The sequence below is a fragment of the Panicum virgatum genome, unplaced genomic scaffold, assembly GCF_016808335.1.
Source record: "Panicum virgatum strain AP13 unplaced genomic scaffold, P.virgatum_v5 scaffold_3763, whole genome shotgun sequence".
Classification (NCBI taxonomy): domain Eukaryota; kingdom Viridiplantae; phylum Streptophyta; class Magnoliopsida; order Poales; family Poaceae; genus Panicum; species Panicum virgatum.
Genome location: NW_024376339.1, coordinates 32,733 through 53,297, shown reverse-complemented (window position 1 = coordinate 53,297; position 20,565 = coordinate 32,733). Strand labels below are relative to the sequence as shown.

Below are 20,565 nucleotides of genomic sequence, written 5' to 3'. Positions count from 1 at the left end.
GCTACCTCAGCTTAGGAGAGGGAGGCAGGAATAAAGCAGCGAGGCACCACGACAACAGGTCGTGTTTCCTCTGCTCCGCCATGGGAGGCGGCCGAAGCTCACTGGAGCTTCGTCGTGGGTGATTCCGGCCACCATTTTCAAAACTGAGGGCACGCCTAGAGAGAGAGAGGAGGGAGAGGGGGTTCGATCTTGGGGCTTCCGAACGGGGGTTGCTGCTGAACAAGGAGGGTGCCACGGGCGGCCATGGATGGCGGCCTGCGAGCTCGAGGGGAGCTGCTCGGGCAACGAGAGGGTTAGGCGCGGCTTGGGTGAGGTAGAGGAGGGTATGGGGGTGCTCACCGTCGAAGCAACCGAGCTGCGATGGCCTCGCGGAGGAGATCGACGAGAGTGCTCTACTTTTGGGGGAAAACAGAGGAGGCGGAATTAGAGCGAGGAGGAAGACGAGCGGCGTGGTTAGGTGGTTCGGCGAGCTTGGGATGGAGATGGAGGGCGGTCTGGGGTGCCTTTTATAGGCGGAGAGGTCGAGCTCGGCCGGTGGCGCCTTCAATCCCGGCGACTGTGGCTGCGGCCGCTCGGCGTCAACACGAACATCGGCAAGCTTGTAGCTGAGGCGATGGCGGCGTTGAAGCGGCAGCAACGAGGCAGGCGTCGGCGTGCAGCGCGGTGTTGCTGAGATGACGGCGGAGTTGACGATGCGTGTTACGAGGCAGCGGGGCTGGCGAGCTTGGTTGCAGTGCTGCGAGCAGGGTGGGGGCACGGCGTGGGGCGGCACGGCGTAGTGCTGGGCGACTGCGTGTGGCAGGCGGCGGTGGTGTGTCAAGGTCGCCAGTGCTGTGTGGAAGTCGTCACACAGTAAGGAGAGGGGGGCGGGCCGGCGTGCGGCGGGAAGGCTGCAGCGGGGTGGGGGAGCAGGGCTGGTCGGGGTCGGGTGGCGCTCGGGAGCAGAGAGAGGAGGAAATGGAGAAAAGAAAATGAGAAAAGAGGAAAAAGAAAAAGAAAAAGGGGAGGGAAAAAGAGAAAAAGAGGAGACGCGTCGGCGCCGTCCGCGGCAATCGGTCGCGCGTGGCCGACCGGCGGTCGAGCGGCGCGGGAAGGGACAGCAGCGAGGAAAGAGAGGGAATTACGGTCAGCGGAAAAAGGAACGACGGTGGAAATTGGATGTCAGGACAGCGGAACAAAATTTAGGGAGGGGATTAAATGAGCTCAACGATGAAATAATTTTGGAAATAAATAAACTAGCGCGCGATTTAATTTTAATGGATTTTCGGGATGCCACAGCCGCATGCTTCCTCAGCTCCGCCTCACCGCATCCTCCCCCTTGGTGAGCCGCCTCCGCCCCTCTCTTCTCCCTTGCGCGTGCCACCACCACTCACCCTTCGCAGCGCCATGCACATCAATTAACTTGTGTAGTTCATTTTCCATTGCTGCTGCAGCCCTGGTCCTACCTAGCCGGAAGAGGTGCCCCCGAATTTAGTTGAATCAAGTCTGATAGGTGAATTGCAATTGTTATTCAGCTTTCGCTGATAGTGGAACTTGTGTAGTTAATTTTCCACGGCAGCTGTGTCCCTGGCCCCACCTAGCAGGCAAAGGTGCCCCTCCACCTGGTTCATCCAGACAAGGTAGCTAGCCTCATTTCCACCGACACACGACACCCTAGCGAGCTCTGCCGGCGACGGGCTAAGGCGTAGCCGCTGGTGGATGACCTCATCAAGGAGGTCCTCCTCTGCTTCCCGCCGGACGAGCCCGAGCGCCTCCTCCACGCCGCGCTGGTCTGCAAGGGCTGGCGCCACACCGTCTCCGACCCCAGCTTCCACCACCAGTTCTGCGAGCACCACCGCCGCACGCGGCCCCTCCTAGGCTTCGTCTACTACCACCGGGCGCCCGCTCGATTCATTCCCACCACCGCCTTGCCCCCGGACGATAGCTGTACCGACTACCTCCCGCTTGACTCCCACCATGATGACGTCGTCCTCCTCGATGTCCTCTCGCTGCAGCCTCAGCTAGGGGTGGTAATGGGCCATGGCCCTAGTGGCCTCTTCATAGCCCAACATAACTCTTACATTTTTTAGTTTAAAATTGTATAGTATTAGAGCCCGGCCCTTTTAAGGCCCAGCCCTTGAATTCTCTAGGCTAAATTTTTGGGCCCTTTACCACCCCTACGTGCAGTTCACGGGCATCACATTGTGGTCACGGCCACTAGTGGACTGGGATTCGCCACCGTGATTGAGTCGAGCCTCTTCCTTTGGTCCAGGAAGGAGGATGGTCCGGATAGTAGCCATGTGTTCCTTCGTGCATTTGTGTCAATGTTAGTGAGCAAAATTGAAATATGGATGGCAATAGCTATGCTAAACAAAGGAATATATTTCTTATTGTTTTGAGGTCACCGTCTCTTAGTGTTCTTCAAGTGTGTTTAGCTGGTGGAGATGTGATTAATACATGCATGATGTTTGGCTGTTTAATTAACCACCAGGGGAAACTTGCTGGTTCTTGTGGTGCTAGGAAAAATGTTAATTATTGAGGACAAAATTGGTTCATGAAAGAGATATTGTTTTAAAAGTGTGCGTCATTTTTGCTGTATCTGGTGCGGAACCAAGAGCGGGTGCTTCAACTCCATCACAAAATAAAGGATTTCAAGTCAGTGATTCTCAATCAAGGGGGAATTGAGCTGCATCATATTGATAATGGTAAAAAGAATAAGCTTTATGGTGGGCCAACTCTAGCACCAGTAAGGTTATTCTGTTTTCTTGGCCTTCTACGTTTCTTTGTTTTCTTGGACAGGTCATTCTCTTACATATTTTTAATTTGATGTGTTAATGTCAATTCTACTTTTGTGCCTCCAATGTGGTCATCCCTGCATTATCCTACTTGGGGTTTACACTAGTACTTTAGGTTGCAATGACAGCCTGGAACAAATATTATTCCCTTGTTTGTTTATAAAATCAAGAAACTAAAGAGTATGATTCCTTTCCCCAGAAACATGTATGCTATAAAATACATACCGCTCTTCACTAGTGACTTCTCAATTCATATCACGGTGTGCGCAAGCCAAGGCAAACTCTATGTTTGTCTCACCACAATTTCTCTGCACGATGAACTACTCCTCAACGTAACTAACCTGATCAGAGTTGCCCAAACTGTAGTTTGAGACTCTCTTTAATACTACCCTTGTTTAGTTGGGGCCCGAAGTGCTAGAATTCAGAAAACTTGTCGATGCAACATGAAATTTTCCATATTTGGGACAGTTTTCGAGTTTACTGATCTGTAGCAAAACGTATCTTTTTCAGTACGTACTTCTGGCTATCTAAATATTTCCCAGATCCCTGTGATTGTAAACTATCCGCAACTAATACTACGTAAATGGCAAGTCTGCAGCTTCAGGAAGTTGAGAAGTGCAAAGGAACTTCAGAAGTTCAAGAGAGGATGTCGAGGTTCAGTTAATTCTGAAACGCAGACTTGAATTCGACAGAAGCCTCGATTTCTCGGTTTTCACTCTGTGCGCAACGATTTCAAAAAAAAAAAACTCAGCTGAGCAACATCTCCGCGGCCCTCTTCTGTAACCGTTTATGACAAGGCTCACTGCGAGGACTATCTAAGCGAGTGGATCCACAGAAGAAGGCACCACGAGGAAGGACCTTGCAGCCGAATGAGGAAACAGGCCACAAGAAACGAATAGGTTTCTCTTTCTTTCTAAAAGAAGAAAAGGACCTCCGCCCCTGCCTCCAGAAGTTGGGTTCGATCCTAGCTAGGATCTCTGTATATAGCCTTACTAGCTCCACTAGCAACTATGTAGCTAGGTCTCTCCATTCAACCGAGCGAAGACACGAGCTGCAAGAAACGAATCAGGATTCTTCTTCCTTCCAACGACAAGAGAAGAAGCAGACCACAAGAAATGAATCAGGCTCACTTGTTCTCTCTTCTCTTTCTGAAACTGGCCCCAGTGTAACTTTTTTTGTACGAATGCACCGTACATGGTGCAATTTGAGCCTGCAGATCGTGGCCAAGATGCCAAACTTTAAAAAACTATGTACCACTACCTGGAAATTTGAATGCATTATTTTTCCATTCTAAACCTTTTCACAAATTTGTACCAAGGTGGCGCTGCTGATGCCGCCGGTGGTGGCCGCGGTGTTCTGGACCATGGCCTCGTCACTATCGCCGGAGGGTTCTTGGCCTTCTTCTATCTTAATTAAGTCATCGTGATCTGTACCCATAATTGCTCGCGCCAATCTACTCTCTCGTGTAGGGGATGACTCAATTCATGTTTGTAAATTTATTATTGGAATAAAGCTAGAGATCGACCTCTTACAGCCCGAGCAGCCACAGGGTCCAATCGCCATGGCGGATCCCTGTTTTTGTACAATCATCCGGAAGAAGTCGTCGTGTTGCCTGTCACTGTGCTGGAGTGGTCACGAACGTATCTCCACACTACGTGCAACTGCCGTCACGTGCTATTGCTATCTTAGTCGTGGTGTTTCAGATAGTCTCAGCTATCCGGAGTTCAGCGTGCATTGTGTCACCACCTTTTATGAACTTTCAAATAGTCAAACGCTGCTTTTGTTGGAGTTACCTCTCCTGTGTATCTGTGTAGAGTCTGGTGAGACTACCTGGATGGATGTGGTAGGACCTGATAAAGACATGCGAGTAGAAAGCAGATAGTTCCACTGAATTACGCATCATTAGCTGCGTTGGATGTACAAATGTTACTATTCAAACTGCAAGACATGGTGGAAATATGGGGCCGGTGACTGCGGGCATGGGAAAAAAATATTTGTGTTTCTTTCTTCGTTCTGTTCTAATGCTGCGATTGTAGCGCCGTACGCGCTGCTTTAGTGCTCTGATCAGAAATTTTCTCGGTTTAGTTTGGGTTCTATCTGTCAGGGTCACAAGCTGTTGCAACATGCGACTCTTTTTGGGGGAGGTTTGTATTATTTCGTACCAGCTATGGCATGTTCGGATCATGGTCTGCTCGTTTCTCACCTGGGGAGGCTAAGTGCCATCCTGATCTCCTTGGTAGTCGGCGATGGGCACTATGTAAGAAACGTTCTAAGGTGACGCACACAAAAGTGACGCATTGTTGTCGTGCGTCACCTTTGTTATATGGGTGACGCACGAAGATGATGCATGTCACCTTTGACCCCCCTTGGGGGTCTCTCTAAAACGTTGCCCATCACCTTTGTTATGATATAGATGACGTGCAACATCAAATCACGTCACTTTTATTATAGGTGACGGGCCATATTTATAGCCCGTCATCAATAAGTTTCATATAGGTGACAGGCAATATTAAAGCACATTGCCTATAAGGTTAGTATAGGTGACGGGTTTTGACAAGTCAAAGGTGATGGGCAACATCAAAGCGCATCATCACCTTTGTGATGACATGGGCAATATCAAAGTGCATCATTTTTGTTACTTTTTATAATATTTGAACACGCCATTTTTGAAAAGTTCAAATGGTCTCAGATTAAAAAATAGTCTATACAAAAGTTGTAGGTCTCAACCAGATCTACAACTTTGTAGTTGATTTTTTTTTCAGTTGATGTTGTTTTCGCACCCAAATACATGGTTTAAGTTTTGAATTTCAAATTTTCAAAATTTTCAAATGACCTCAGATGGAAAAATAGTATATATGAAAGTTGTAGGTCCCGACCGTTATAGTTGTGAAATGGGTTATATAAGACATTTGAAAGTGATGACAAAAGAAAAATATCTCATTATTGGTCACATGTGATGGTGTAGCCTAGTGGTGGGGGGTACGCGCGAGGCTAAGGTTGTGGGTTCAAATTCTGGTAAGGGTGGGAAAAATCGCATGCGCGCATATTCGCGCAAAAAATCGCATTTGTGATGACATAGGTGACGGACTAATACTAATACCTGTCACCTTTGTGATGACATAGATAACAGGCTTTAGCCCGTCACTTTTGAGTAGTCATTAGTGACAGGTGACGGACATCTTAGCACGATGATACCCGTCACCTTAGGGCGTTTCTTACATAGTGGGGTTTCCTCGTTTTGTTTATGATTTGGGGCTGCTCACCGAACTTACTTCTCAGATCGGGAGTCAGGCTTGTTTCACTGGTACGTTGTCTGCTTTGCGTTTTTTCTTACGTAGTTTTCTTGGTGGTCGGGGAAAAGAGAGGGGAGCGTTGAAGAGATAGACGCGCCTCAGCTTCTAGTAGGCATAATTCCTTGTTTCATTAGAAAGCAAATGATATGCTAGGGACACAAGCCTACAAAGGCACCCACACAAGGAATGAAAAACTTTATTCTTGCCTCCGAGGCGCGCGCACACGATTCAGGCAGTGCCGAGGAAACAATCTGTGATCCTCCTGCAATGCTAACTTTATCAGCTCCCTTAAATACCAATACGGAACATCCAGGCATCCAGCAACAGGGAAAGGTCATGCCCCTATCCTAGGAAGGCAACATTTTTTTGATGACAGCTGGAGTCACACTTGGCATTCATGGGAAAACGTAACTCTATGTTGCCGAGGAGCGACACTCTTGGCACTTTGGGCAACAAACTCGGCGCCGGCTTTGGCAGGACATAAGAGCGACCCACCCACGCTGTCCTACAACTCAAAAGCTAGGTTTCTCCTTTCAGCCGAGCGGGGACACAAGCCGCAAGAAATGAATCAGGATTCTCCTTCCTTCAGCCAAGAGAAGAAGCAGACCACAAGAAATGAATCAGGCTCACTTATTCTCTTTTCTTTCTCCAAAACTGGCTCCACCACAATGTACGGTGAACATGAGACCGCGAGAGCTTTGCACCGATGCCGGAAGTTCCACCATGATTCCTCCGGAAATCTTAGAGCTCACATCACCTACCTCCCTATATAATGGCAGCACCGGTCCCCTGCTCTCCATCCTCCTCATCACCACAGATACCAGGGATTGGGTCAGGGCTCCAGTCAGCAACGACCTCACCCCCGCCGCAACAACATACACCAAATCGACGTCTCCGTCTGGTAATTAAGCACATACAGCCCGTCACCCTCTCCATCCAACTCTGTACATGAGGTTCTAAGTAGGAAGCACCATCAGTGCACTCCACACACCAAGGTGAATTTGGATGTCACATATTTAGATGTTTGGCAATTTAACACCTATGTCATGCTAGTTAGTATACAGGGCAGAATTTATATTTCCCTTACAAAAGAAAACGCAGTTCCAAAGTCAAAACTTGATTGCATCAAGCCTATTTAATATATGGTACCCCGTAGTTTATATCGACATTGATGGGGTAAGGACTAAGGAGATGGAAAACACCCTTTTTTTTAGGACTAAAACCTGACAAGTTAAGTGGCCCCCAGGTCATATCTTATTAATCTGTACAGCTCTCAGTGTGTCTATATATTCAATTGCCACATTTATTTACTAGCGAGTCATGTCAGAATCACGTCAAAGTACTACATGTGCAATTTGAGCCTGCAGATCGTGGCCAAGATGCCATACTAGAAAAAACTATGTACCACTAACTGAAAATTTGAATGCATCATTTTGCCATTCTAATGCTTTTCACAAATTCGTATCCTCCAAATTAGAAGTATCTGTGCAAATTTGTGCAATGCTAAAAGAAGCGCGTGCACCTGGACGAGAACTGGCATGATAAACAAAAACCTCAACAAAGCTCCGTGGCAAAACCAATGTGACTTGTCAACACCCATGTAACCCAGAGCCCTTGATCGCCAACATAGCCAAAGTGTACGAGGTTTCCGTTATGCACCTGGGTATATGTGTGTGTGTATATATATATATATGTATATATATATACATATATATATGTATATATAGATATGTATGTATATATATAGATAGATATGTATATATATACATATATATAGATATGTATATATATACATATATATATATGTATATATAGTTATGGTATAATACACCTGGGTGCATTCTGTATAGAGAATGCACCCACCCTCTCAGTTGCAACTACTATGACCGTTCTAGTTGCAACTGGATTGTGTCCAGTTGCAACCGGTTCACGTCCACTTGCAATCGGGTCAGTCCGAGTTGCAACCAGGACACGTCAGTTGCAATCGGATCTGTCAGAGTTGCAACCAGTTCGTATCCAGTTGCAATCGACACCGGTCTGAGATGCAATTGATTCGTGTCCAGTTGCAACCAGGTCGGTCTGAGTTGCAACCGGCTCATGGCTAGTTGCAATGTGTTCGCACCCAGTTGCAATTAATTCCGCCTAGTTGCAATTGACCTATTCTTCAAATTGCAATTGATGTAGTCTCTCAGTTGCAACTGCAATTAGTATAGTGATGTAGTCTCTTAGCTATGCTAGCCAAGTTGCAATTGTAACGTAGCTATGCTAACAACTCTTAGTATAGTGATATTGCAATTACATACTTGAAAAAAAAAGTTCATCAAATATAGTCTTCATGGATCTCGTTTTATTAAGCATATTTTTTCAATAACCTGATGCAAACAGATCTGAAATTGAAGCTACAGTTTAAGAGATATTACATTTCTTGATCCGAATCAATAAAAGATTCTCTGCATGCATGCTTCCTAGTGAGTGGCGGGATTGACCTGTAGTTGGTTGGCGAGACCGACGGAGGGTCTGCACCTATATATATATATATATATATATATATATATATATATATATATATATATATATATATATATATATATATATATATATATATATATATATATATATATAGCCAAAAGCCTAATTTCTCAGCTTAACTCCAAACCTACACAACATCCGGCTGGAGACTTGAGAGGGCAGTGCGTGTTTACGAGCAAGCCTCACCGATGGCTCCCGAAGTTGTTCTTTTAGGCTGGGCGGTGTGTTATTAGTTCATCATTCATTATTGTGCTGTTTGTATTTAATCCTTCTTTCATTCCCTGTGGAAGAAATGTTTGCAGTGGATCTGGACTACAACTTCTTGCAACTCCAGGCTGAAAGTCCTACACCTCATGTTTTACATTGATCTCGTTTTTTACAATCGTGTTAAGTTTTCTTCGAATAGTTGATGCTTGCATTGCTCTTTCAATAACACCAATTTAAGGGATTATTTTTTTACTATGATTGAATTGGCAACTTGCAGCATGTAATAATTTACTTTGCCATGAACAAATGTAATCTGGGCACTAAATTCTGTTGCAATGCGTTTCTCTAGCTGACTGAAGTTCTATCTTTATGAAGGATTTACAATTTCAGTCTGCTCACATCATCTTTGTACATCCTTATAAAATGGTTATTAATTAAGTTGGTGTCAGAGTTAAAGTAGAATTCTTTCCCCACGTGGCTGGTGTCTGTTGGCACATTAACTCCCCTTGTTCATTATTTACTCAATTAATACATCATCACCGCCATATATATTAAATTGTTGATCAAAAATATATATCCTAAGTTGGAAAGGTTCGATTCTACACATCGCTTGTTTACCTTACTGAAGCGAGTAGTAGTAAATTTCAAAGGCTTCTCTGACTCTAAAATTCAAATGCAGGTTAAGATGGCCTCAGAAAAGGTCATAGTGAATGCTGCCATGAACCCCCCTATACTTCTCGTTGACTACTATCACAGAGCAAGGTTAAATGGGACGGCAGTGGTGCGTGTCCAAGCACCCTCGTCTATGAAGAGCAATGGGTCCATTGACATAGTTACATTGCTTGATGTTAGCCACAGCATTAGCTGGATGGCATCATCGTCAGAAGAGACGCCATCAAAGATGGATTTGCTGAAAAATGCCCTGAAGTTTATAATAAGTCAGCTTGATGACAATGACCGCCTTGCCATCGTAGCATTCAACGATCAGGTCATCAAAGAGCATACTACTGGCATTTTAGAAATTTCTGGCGGTGGTCGGATGGCTATTGAGAAAAAAGTGGATGGGCTCGTGACTCAGGGCGACACTGCCTTTAAACCAAGCTTGGAGCATGCTGTGAAGGTATGTAGCGAGCTTAGCTACTCAATTTTATTTCAAATATGAATTTATTTAGGTTTGCACATAAGAATTAAGTAGTTGATAACATTTCCATATATATACTTTCTAGTAAAAATGACAACAAATAATAGATGGTAATATCCCGCGGCCAAAACTAATTTAGGATGTAACCCAACGAGAGGATAAACATAGGCATAGCACTCCGGCTGTACTTTCATGTATAAGTGTTAACTAGCAAGTCGGTCCCTACAAATTGCAAATTTGCACAACAAGCAACCTCTTTTTTCCTTTAATTTGCTTTTTGTTTCTCAAATATCACTCCATTTTGTTATATTCATATCCTTGTTAGACTATATGATTTCCAGTAACTCAAAATATACAATATATTTCAATAGCTTATTGCACTTAATAAGGTTACTAATGCTAGCTACGTGTTAATGGTTATCCATGAGAGGTGCAAGGTAATCATTTTACTCCCGAGACCAAAGTTGTCTGGGCCCTCAACTGCTCAACAGAATACATACGCATTTGGTGGTTGTAGACACGTTCTAACATTTTTCTTATTTATGCTTTGTTCCTATCTTTAGCTATACAGTGTTAGCCGCCAAAATATTTATTCCAATTATTATTATTAAGGAAGATATTACACTTCATATATATGAAGGCACTCCGTACTTTGTTAATTTTAGATTTTAGAGTGCATGCAGAAATTTGATCACTGAGTTTTTCTAATTAATTTTTCTTATAACTACACTCCATTTATTTAGGTATTTTACTTTTGGATTTACATAAAAATAAAACAGTTGATTCATGTAGTCGTTACTCCGAATTTCTATTATTATCAGACTGTAGCTTAGTTAGACTCTTCTTCGCTACAAAATATTTTCCTCTTTTTATTGTTTTATAATTTTTTATGTACCCATGCTTACAGCTCCTGGATGACCGTGCTGACAAGACGCGTGCAGGCTGCATCGTCCTCATTTCAGATGGTGTAGACAAGAGCCAATTCATGTGGAGCCATGAGAGTCTTGCCCCCACTGACCCCATCCGAGGCCTCCTCCGAAAGTACCCAGTCCACACCTTGGGCTTGTTCAAGGCTGACCCAAAGGCGCTGCACTACATCGCCAAAGAATCCTATGGAACCTATTCCTCAATCACAGACAACAAAGACCTCGACAAGAACATCATGGAGGCACTGGCTGTCTGCCTAGCCGGGTTCAAGACCATCGTCGCCTTTGACACCTGCGTCGACATCACGTCAAGCAGCTTGGAGATAACAAGGGTCGACTCCGGGGGCTACACACGCCGGGCTGCTCCTGGATCAGGCATCTCAATTGGCATGCTGTGTGCTGGGGAGGTGAAGGACTTGGTCATCTACTTCAGTTACACTGCTGGGTCTTGGGAGCGTGGCTACTATACCACTTTGAGTGGGATCACTGCTAGGGTCACGTACAAGGATATGCCGGGTGGGCAGTCATCAACCTCAACTAACAATTGCTCCGTGTCCGTCGCGGTTCACACGACCCAGGATCCATCGCTTCCTGCAAACCCATGCCCTCCATTCCCCTTGGTCCTGCAGCAGATGGTCCGGTTCAAGGTGGTGGACCTGCTCCTAGGCGTCCTACAGGAATTGAAGGCCTTGAAGAAGGATGCTGGTGGTGCCAAGGAGAAAGATGGTGTTGATGACCCAGTGTTGCAGTCCATTGCAGCCAACATGCTGCAGAGGAAGTGGATGGAGTTCAAGCAATCTGATGAATCCTGGAAAGCAGCCACCCCGAAGTCCTTGCTTGACCTGGGCAGCATTGACAGGGACGTCAATGCAATGGTGGGCATCCTCAGGAAGGGCTTGGGTGTTGGATGCATTTACTCATGGCTGTCGAGCCATGAGATGCAGCGCGCAACGGCTACAGGCTTACCGGCGGAGGCCATGTTCCGCACGCCAGTGATGGAGATGATGGTGCAGAAGGTCCGCAGGAAGTTGCTGCTCAAGGAAGCATATGAACAAGGAGCGGAAGACCGAGCTGTCTACGAGCGCGCCATTGGGCTCTTGGACGGTATCAACAAGCGATTCCAACTGTGGTGCAAGCTGGACGCCGAGGTGCCACCAGCTTTCCAGCTGGACCATCAGCATCAAGACGACGAGTCCGGCAATCTCACTGACGTCCTGCATGGGGCGATAAGCCGCGCAAGGCAGCATGACATTTACCTGGTACGTATACATTTTTTTGTGTTTGTACCAACATCTATCTATGAATCCGATCAATCTCTATTTGTCTTGGATATGCAGGCCGCCATTCATGCGATCAAGCAGTGGCAGAGCTCCTCCACCCACGGGCCGGACGAGTAGGCGCATGCATGCATGACGCACCGCCAAAAGCAGAGGAATCTTGTGAGTGGCCACAGTACAAATAAAAATGAGCCAGGCCATAGTAGTGCCTCCGGCTCCCTCCCGAGAATAATATGCATGCGGGCAGCACCCGCCCATTAGTACTTACTAATTGTTCTTGTTATTAGTCCCCATATATCAGTTCCCAATTAAGTTGTACTATCGTCCTTTAATAAAGATGCCATCAGCAGAAAGCTGAAGCTAATGAATGGATCACTGCGTCATCCTCACCATCCGCCAGCTGTACGATATGAAAAGATGCAATAAAAAAGTTTTAAAAATCAGACGAATGCAAATTTTATGCCTACAAGATTGTGTTGAAACATGTGCTTCAGATGGCCCGTACAGGAGGTAGAGATTACTTAATAAAAGATCAGCAAGTCACACCCTACGCATCACTGAAACAAACAAAATAAAGTCGGAGCAATATGTTGCATAAGAGATACATACACTATCGTCCATGTATATGGTGAAGTGTGCTACGCTGTGAGACTCAATATAATTATGTTGTGCACGTAAAACTCTGAACTCGGCTCTAAAAATAATAAAGTCAGTCGATATGAACACCAGTACGTTCACTTATTATGCCCCAAATATACTTTCATAAATAGCTATTAATACTTTTATTTGCATATTAATATTTTCAGATTATCAGAGTACACCTTTGACTCTTAAACGTACTTTAAATTGTTATTTCCACAGCTCAACAGTATTGCCATGTCAATGTAGAAACATGTATTAGTACGTATAATGCATGTCTCGTGCGAACAGTAATGTAACATGCTATTTCAATTAAAATATGGTGTTCTCATAAAAATGGCATGTCTCCGCAAACTTCACAAGGATCACCACCATCCTCCTCCCAGCAATCAGCGATAGCACGGTTGTACCGGTGGCCTAAGTCTTTAAGTTCACTAGAACATAATGTGCGCGTTGCGCGCTCTATCATCAGTTTCTTGATTCCATATAAAAATATCTCTATATATGAGTAAATATAGCATAAAAATTCAGATCGAAACATAGAAATGTAGCAGCCGGAGAGATTAGAAATATAGTACAACAATGCTTTGAATGATAGGCAAACACATAGCAATTGTCTCATGCAAATATATATGTTAACAGCGGCGGCAGTACTGTTGATTGAATGGCATGTGCAGCCGATAGATTCTGTCAAGCCATATATTACAATTGAGTATCAGCATTAGTAGCTACCAAAAATTTTAGTAGGTAGCTTAGAATGCTAATCCAAATAAAAGCGAGTACTAATATATTAAAAAGTAGGAAATAACACCTTTTGCAGCCATAAAAGTATTCAAAAGAGAGTTAACTGATGCTGAGGTTATAAAACAGCTTAATATATTGCATGTAGTAGCAATTTAGCAGATGTCGGCCTAGGCACATTGCAAGACGGAAACAAATAGTAACTAGCAAAAAGCAGAATAACTATATCAAACCCTACTGAACATACATATACTTCACATAAAGAGTAGCCTAGCTGCATCTATCAGTATCTTTACTTTTTGCAAAAAAATAGGATTACTGTTCCTTTATAATACCAGATCTGCGATGCTAAAATAAGCGGAATTTTCATGCCAAACTCTAGCTACGGACTTGTTAAGGTGGGTTATCCAGATAACTGTGCTATAGATAGCAACTTGATTTTTATTTAAGATCAAATTTTCCAAATCTACTGATATCATAAAATATGAGGCAATATAAGTAAGGCAGCCTAATCATAAATTTATAAACTGAACAACTACTTTGCAGGAAGCAACTAAAAATTACTCAAACATATAAAACCACCATAACGTAACTAAGGTAAGGAATAGAGCATCTGCAAGTGTAAAAAAGTGAAAAGAAATTGTAGAAACTACAAACTGATTGAAGGAGAAAAAAAAGATCCTGATTCACTAAGGGGTCATCTTTTTTTTTTTGCACTCATCAGCTGAAACTGCAAACAAAACGATGGGAAATGCATCCTAATCACGCTCAGTAAAGGGCTGCAGCATCTGGACGGCAAAAAAGAAACAGGATCAAAGAAGATGAGATGAACCCACCTTGAAAGGCTTCAATCTGGCTGTTGCTATTTAACCCATACACTCCCAGGTCGCCAGACGCCATCGCGGTACTTACAGGCAGCCACATATAAACCTTGCCGATTAGGCCAAGGATTTTTTCGGAATGTTAAAAAGTCAAAATTTTGAATATAAATAAGGATATTATTTTGCTAGTATGGAAATATTTGGAGTTATTGGATTTATTTGGCTCTACCTTGTTTAAACAAATTCGAGTTGGATTTATTTTTCTTGGTTGAAAATTGAGTGGAAATTAAATTGAGGGTTGCCCCTCAATTTAATTTCAAATGCTGACTCTTGAGTGGGATTTAATTTGAATCAAACCATTCAAATTAATTCCAAACCCTAACCCGGCTTTGACCCTAGCTCGAGACCTGATCCGACCCTAACCCTGACCCAGGTCCGGACCAACGCAGCCCAAGACTTGGCTTGCACCCAAACCCACCTGAACCTCTCTCAGCCCACATGGCCAAAGGCCATTTCGGCCTGCTTCACCACTGCAGCCCAACCCGCCGCCCACCGCCCTAGCCCACTCGGCCCGCCAAGCACCCCGCCCACACGGGCGGGCCAAACCGCACGCGCGGCCCAGCACCACGCGCCAGCCCAACTCCGCTGCTGCGCCCCTTCCTTTTCCGACCGCCGCAGACAAGTGGACCCCACCTGTCAGTCACACCGTGTCGCCACAGTCGCCGATCGCCCTGGCCCACCTACAGCTTTCCCCTCCGCTCTGTTCTTCTCTCCCGTGCAGACGCCAGCTGCTCTGCTTTTCGCCTCTCATGCCGACGCCACCTGCTCCACTCGTGTCACCCACCTACTGCGTGCCTCCCGCTATCGGCCACCAGTGCGTGCTCCGCCCTTGATTGCCCTCACGCGCGCGCTCCAAACCCTAGCATCGCGAGCATGCAACTGCTCGATGCCCCCAGGCCCGCACACCGAGCCCGATCGTCAATCCTCGATGTCCGTGCCCGGCCGCACCCACTAAACCCTAATGGTGCCCCTATAAGACCCCCCTAGTCATCGCCTTTAAACCCTAGACTCGGGGATTCTTTTCCCCCTCGCCGCCGCCGTGATCAGAGCACAGAGAGGAGAGATAGGGAAAGAGGAGAAGGAGGAGGAGAAGAAGAGGAAGGGAGGTGCCGGCCATCGCCGCCGCCACTTCGAGAAGCGGACAGCGCTGCAGTACCCAGAGCCCAGCACGACAAGGAGACGCCACCGCCGCAGGAGCTCTCCACCACGCTGGCGCCCCATACGATGACCTCGATGACCCAGCACGGCACAACTCTGCCTCACCTCGCCACAGCCGCGCCACCCCACTGCACCAGCCCCTTCGTCCTCGCGTGAACCGGGTAGGACGCTGCCACGTCTCCCTCACCCGTTTCCTTGTGTGCTACCGTCGTGCGCATCGCCGAGGATGAGCCCATCGTAGAACTGCTGCAGGACCCCGACCCTCTGGTTGGTTGCAGGAGCTTGATGTCGCCCCGCCGCGTAGCCCGCAGCCCGCCGTCGCCTTCTTGCCTTGACCGCCGGCCGTCCCGCAGCCCTAGCTTCCTGGGTGCTCGCGTGCACCCATATGTGCCTTGGCCGGGCCCAAAGGCTATGCTTTTGGCCTCGCTGCGACCGAACCTCGTTCCGCCCTAGTGAGCACCATGATGCACCGTCGCCACCTCGTGGCGATGTCGCGGCGTGGTGATCGTGAGCGCGTCGTGTCTCGCATGCGCGTGTTCTGGTTGGGCGAGCTGAAATGCCCACCCTCAGTCCCGCCGCTGTATCTAGTTGTCGCCTAGCCCTCACCGCCATTTGAGCCCCACCAAAGCGCTGTCCAGGTCGTGTCCACGCCCATCACGACCGCCACCATGGCCTCGCTGTGGCTATGCCCGACGAGCCCATGCGCGCGTGCCAAACCACACCCAGGGCCAAAGGCCATGCCGTGGCCTTGGCACACCTTTACCAGATCGCTGCTGATACGCCGTGGCCATGGCACCATCGCGCTGTGCGTGCTGCCGCCACGGCGTGGTGCACGCAAGTGCTACTACAGCATTTGGCCGAGCACACTGCGCGCGTGCAGCCACTGGCTTACCCCCGTGGCCACGACCGTGCCTCTTCTACCCTTTTCGCCGCCGTCACCGCGTGTTAGCCCTTGGTCTCACCGTCGAACTGGTTTGGCCTCGAACCCGCCTATGCTTTGCCGCCGCCGTGCCTTGCCCTTGCCGTGGCACGACAGCCACGCACCCGAGCTGCCTTGAGCCTTGCCTCGCCGTTGCTTTGCCTCGCCAACTCGCTGCCGCGGACCTAGGGTGCTAGGCCCTGTGCGCGCATGTAGCTAGGTCTCTCCATTCATCCGAGCGAAGACACAAGCTGCAAGAAACGAATCAGGATTCTTCTTCCTTCGAACAACAAGAGAAGAAGCAGACCACAAAAAATGAATCAGGCTCACTTGTTATCTCTTCTCTTTTTGAAACTGGCCCCAATGTAACTTTTTTGTGCGAATGCACCGTATATGTGCAATTTGAGCCTGCAGATCATGGCCAAGATGCCAAACTTGAAAAAAGTATGTGCCACTACCTGGAAATTTGAATGCATTATTTTTCCATTCTAAACCTTTTCACAAATTTGTGCCAAGGTGGCACTGCTGATGCCACCGGTGGTGGCCGCGGTGGTCCGAACCATGGCCGTCGTCACTATCGCCGGAGGGTTCTTGGCCTTCTTCTATCTTAATTAAGTCATCGTGATCTATACCCATAATTGCTCGCGCCGATCTACTCTCTCATGTACGGGGATAACTCAATTCATGTTTGTAAATTTATTATTGGAATAAAGCTAGAGATCGACCTCTTACAGCCCGAGCAGCCGCAGGGCCCAATCGCCGTGGCGGATCCCTGTTTGTGTACAATCATACGGAAGAAGTCGTCATGTCGCCTGTCGCTATGCTGGAGTGGTCACAGACGTATCTCCACACTACGTGCAACTGCCGTCACGTGCTCCTGCTGTCTTAGTCGCGGTGTTTCAGATTGTCTCAGCTATCCGAAGTTCAGCGTGCATTGTGTCGCCACCTTTTATGAACTTTCAAATAGTCAAACGCTGCTTTTGTTGGAGTTACCTTTCCTGTGTATCTGTGTAGAGCCTAGTGAGACTACCTGGATGGAGTTGGTAGGACCTGATAAAGACATGTGAGTAGAAAGCAGATAGTTCCACTGAATTACGCTTCATTAGCTGCGTTCGGTGTACAAATGTTACTATTCAAATTGCAAGACATGGTGGAAATATGGGGCCGGTGACTGCGGACCGTGCCCCTTCTACCCTGTTCGCCGCCATCGCCTCGCCTCTGGCTGCGTGTTATCCCTTGGTCTCACCATCTCCCTGTTTTGGCTTCGAACCCGCCTTTGTTTTGCCGCCGCCGTGCCTTGGCCTTGTCGCGGCACGACAGCCACGCACCCGAGCCGCCTTGAGCCTTGCCTCGCCGTTGCTCTGCCTCGCCAACGCGCTGCAGCGGACTTGGGGTGCTAGGCCCTGCGCGCGCATATTCCTCGAGCCGCTACCTTGCCATTTCACCTGCCAGCACCGGCCGATGATGCTTTGGACCGCTTCGCCGCCACATGGACGCCGTCGACCTGCCGCTCGCCGTTTTGAGCCCAAGGTCGAGACTTGACCTTGCCCTGCCGTGTTCTGTCACCTTGGCCTAGACCTAGCCGCCAAAGTTCCCCATCCTCACCACCTCAGCCTTGGTCTGCCATGCCTAGACCCCACCGGACCACGCATAACTCCTTGTCGCCGCCATGCGCCTGGGACACCGGACCCCCGCGTGCACGCACGAACCCTAGCCGCACCATCTGACCCACCATCGCCGCCGTGTATCCTTGTCACGCTGCCGGACCGCCGTCGTCCCGGCCTTTCCATGCCTTTGCTCCACCATGGGCACCGCCACCCCTATTTCCATCGCACGAGCAGCCACACACACGCTCCGCACAAGCCCGATTCGCACGGGATCACACCCTGGCGCACTGGATCCGGTGTGTCACAGACCCGAGCCCCACCCGTCAGTGGACGGTCGGGACCGCTAACCCACGGGACTGCCTTGTAAGTGAGTCAGTGAGCAAGAGGGATAGAGCCGAGCGGGCTGGGCCACTTTTGGCCAAACCCATAAAACCGAAAGGCAGCCCAACCTCCCTTTTGGCCTGTTGAGCTCGCTAACACACTGCCCTTTATCCTTTTTGCTTTTGCTTTAACCTGACATGCGGGTCCTACCCATTGGCCACAGTGTGTAACTGACCAGCGGGACCCACTGACAGCGGACCCCACCTCTGACCTGTTGACCGGTCAATGGTCAATGTTGACTTGGTGAATACAGACGTCAGCAGGGTTCCACTACTAACGTCAGCGGGACCTTATCCCGGGTGACGTCATACTGACGTCAGCATGCCACGTGGCATGCTCTGGTGCTACCACATGTCACCTTTGAGTGATTTCCTTTTTCTGATAATCCTTTATTAATTCCAAAAAATGTTTTAATCTTCAAAAATTCATAAAAAATTAATCGGACCTCTGAAAAATATGAAACCGGTTTCATAATTCTTCTAAAATCATGCTCTACCCGTTAGAGTAGGTTTTGTTATGTGATTGGATCTTTGCACTTTGGCCCCTATGTTTATATGTAATTACTATTAGGTCCCTACGGAAAGAAGCTGACCGACGTCCCAACGACCAGAGAATCCAGAAGGACGTACCAGGAGACCAGAAGTCCCCGGAGAACCAGGAAGACCACGAAGAACCCTCAGGTTCACGCCCATCTCCATCTTGAATCCCAATTTAGACATTGCTTGCTAGTTATGCTACTGCTTTACTTTTCTGTCATGATGTGATGGAACCTGCATGGCCATTTATTTATCGTATTCCATGTTATCCCGTGATTATCTAGATTGACTATCGAATGCTTTGGCTACTATGAGGTTGTGTTTGTGTTGAGTGGGAATTCGTGATCTGATAGTCTTGGCGTGTGTGGAGATCCACCATATGAGGAGTTGGTGTCTAGGACTTTAGCAGGGGCGAGTTAACCTTCCCTAACTTCGGATTGGGAGCTGGGGATTGTGTGTTGGGCACATCCTACGTAGCACCGAATTCGGGGGTTTTTGGAGGTGTGTGTTGACGGGGTGTCCGGAGTGCCGGTATGGCCAATGTCAGGGTGTTTGGATGAGGTATATAAATATATATACTTGCCTGCGGCTTGCTTAGGAAAACCCAGCTTATCCTTTGGCAATACTTTTATACCATTGCATCCACATAAAGCTTGCAAATGAATGGTGATGTGAACTCCCGTCCTTGGGGATAGCCCGATAGATGCAGGATCAGTTTGGAAGGATTCAACCAAGACGACAAGGGAAGAAGTTAAGGACCGTTGTTGTATATTCTTGCGAAGAGAAGAATAAAAAAGCACGTGCAAGCATGCACTTAGGGATGTAAATGGTACGGATATTTCCCGACCGTATTCGAATTTGATCCGGTCTGGAATGGTTTTTATCTATTCGTATCTGATTCCCAGTATCCAATATTCGTAACCAATCTGTATCCGAATGCTCAAAAGTTGTCACGCCTAGTTTTGAAGGAATAAAACTGAGCAAATAATCATATGTGCGCCAGGATCAAATTACACACATATGATGACAATAGTGAATAACAGTAGCAATGTCATAAATACCGAAGTTAAATTTATTACAAACCAAGTCAAAAGTCATAATATAAATAAATAAGCGTTTCAGTTCGCATTTATTCTAGCGGCGGATACTCCAACTCCACAGGTAGCTGACTAGAGGAAACGTACGCCTAGAAGTCTTGAATATTCTCTGGAAACTCGTCAAACTGATCTTGCTCTAGATGATGTGGTAATAGCAAGGGTGAGCACATGTCATACTCAGCAATTATATTGGAGAAATAAATGACATGCAAGGCTTATAACAAGGAATAAAGGCTGGCTGAGCAAAGCATTACGCATTTTAATTGAGTCATTAGCAACTAATTACTAAGCATGTATGAACCAACCCACATTTATAAAAGAAGATAGTAAAACTGAAATAAACGAGTAACTTAGAACAATTAAACAACAGAATTAAATATAATGATTTCCATTAAGTTGAATATGTAAGGGTTCGAGCCGCTCTTGACCGTGAGCACAGCTGATATATCAGTTTTCACT

The 20,565-nt window shown here is 47.0% G+C and overlaps 1 protein-coding gene across 2 annotated transcripts; it reads left to right on the top strand.

The window, feature by feature from the left end:
• The first annotated feature begins 6,813 nt into the window (after positions 1-6,813).
• Positions 6,814-12,515, top strand: LOC120694152. Of its 2 annotated transcripts, none has more exons than XM_039977312.1 (4): positions 6,814-6,968; positions 9,483-9,923; positions 10,852-12,129; positions 12,208-12,515. In XM_039977312.1, exons 1-4 carry the CDS (start codon positions 6,840-6,842, stop codon positions 12,265-12,267), a joined length of 1,908 nt encoding a protein of 635 aa, XP_039833246.1. In that variant the 5' UTR covers positions 6,814-6,839; the 3' UTR covers positions 12,268-12,515. The 2 variants fall into 2 exon arrangements, with proteins under 2 accessions (XP_039833246.1, XP_039833247.1); XM_039977313.1 differs by having other exon boundaries at positions 6,873-7,062.
• Positions 12,516-20,565: the final 8,050 nt, after the last annotated feature.

Excerpts from the sequence above, each read along its gene's own strand:
- LOC120694152 (XM_039977312.1), top strand. The coding sequence starts at position 6,840 with ATGGCAGCACCGGTCCCCTGCTCTCCATCCTCCTCATCACCACAGATA. Across the intron at positions 6,969-9,482 it reads CAAATCGACGTCTCCGTCTG|GTTAAGATGGCCTCAGAAAA; the intron begins GTAATTAAGCAC and ends ATTCAAATGCAG. Across the intron at positions 12,130-12,207 it reads GGCAGCATGACATTTACCTG|GCCGCCATTCATGCGATCAA; the intron begins GTACGTATACAT and ends TTGGATATGCAG.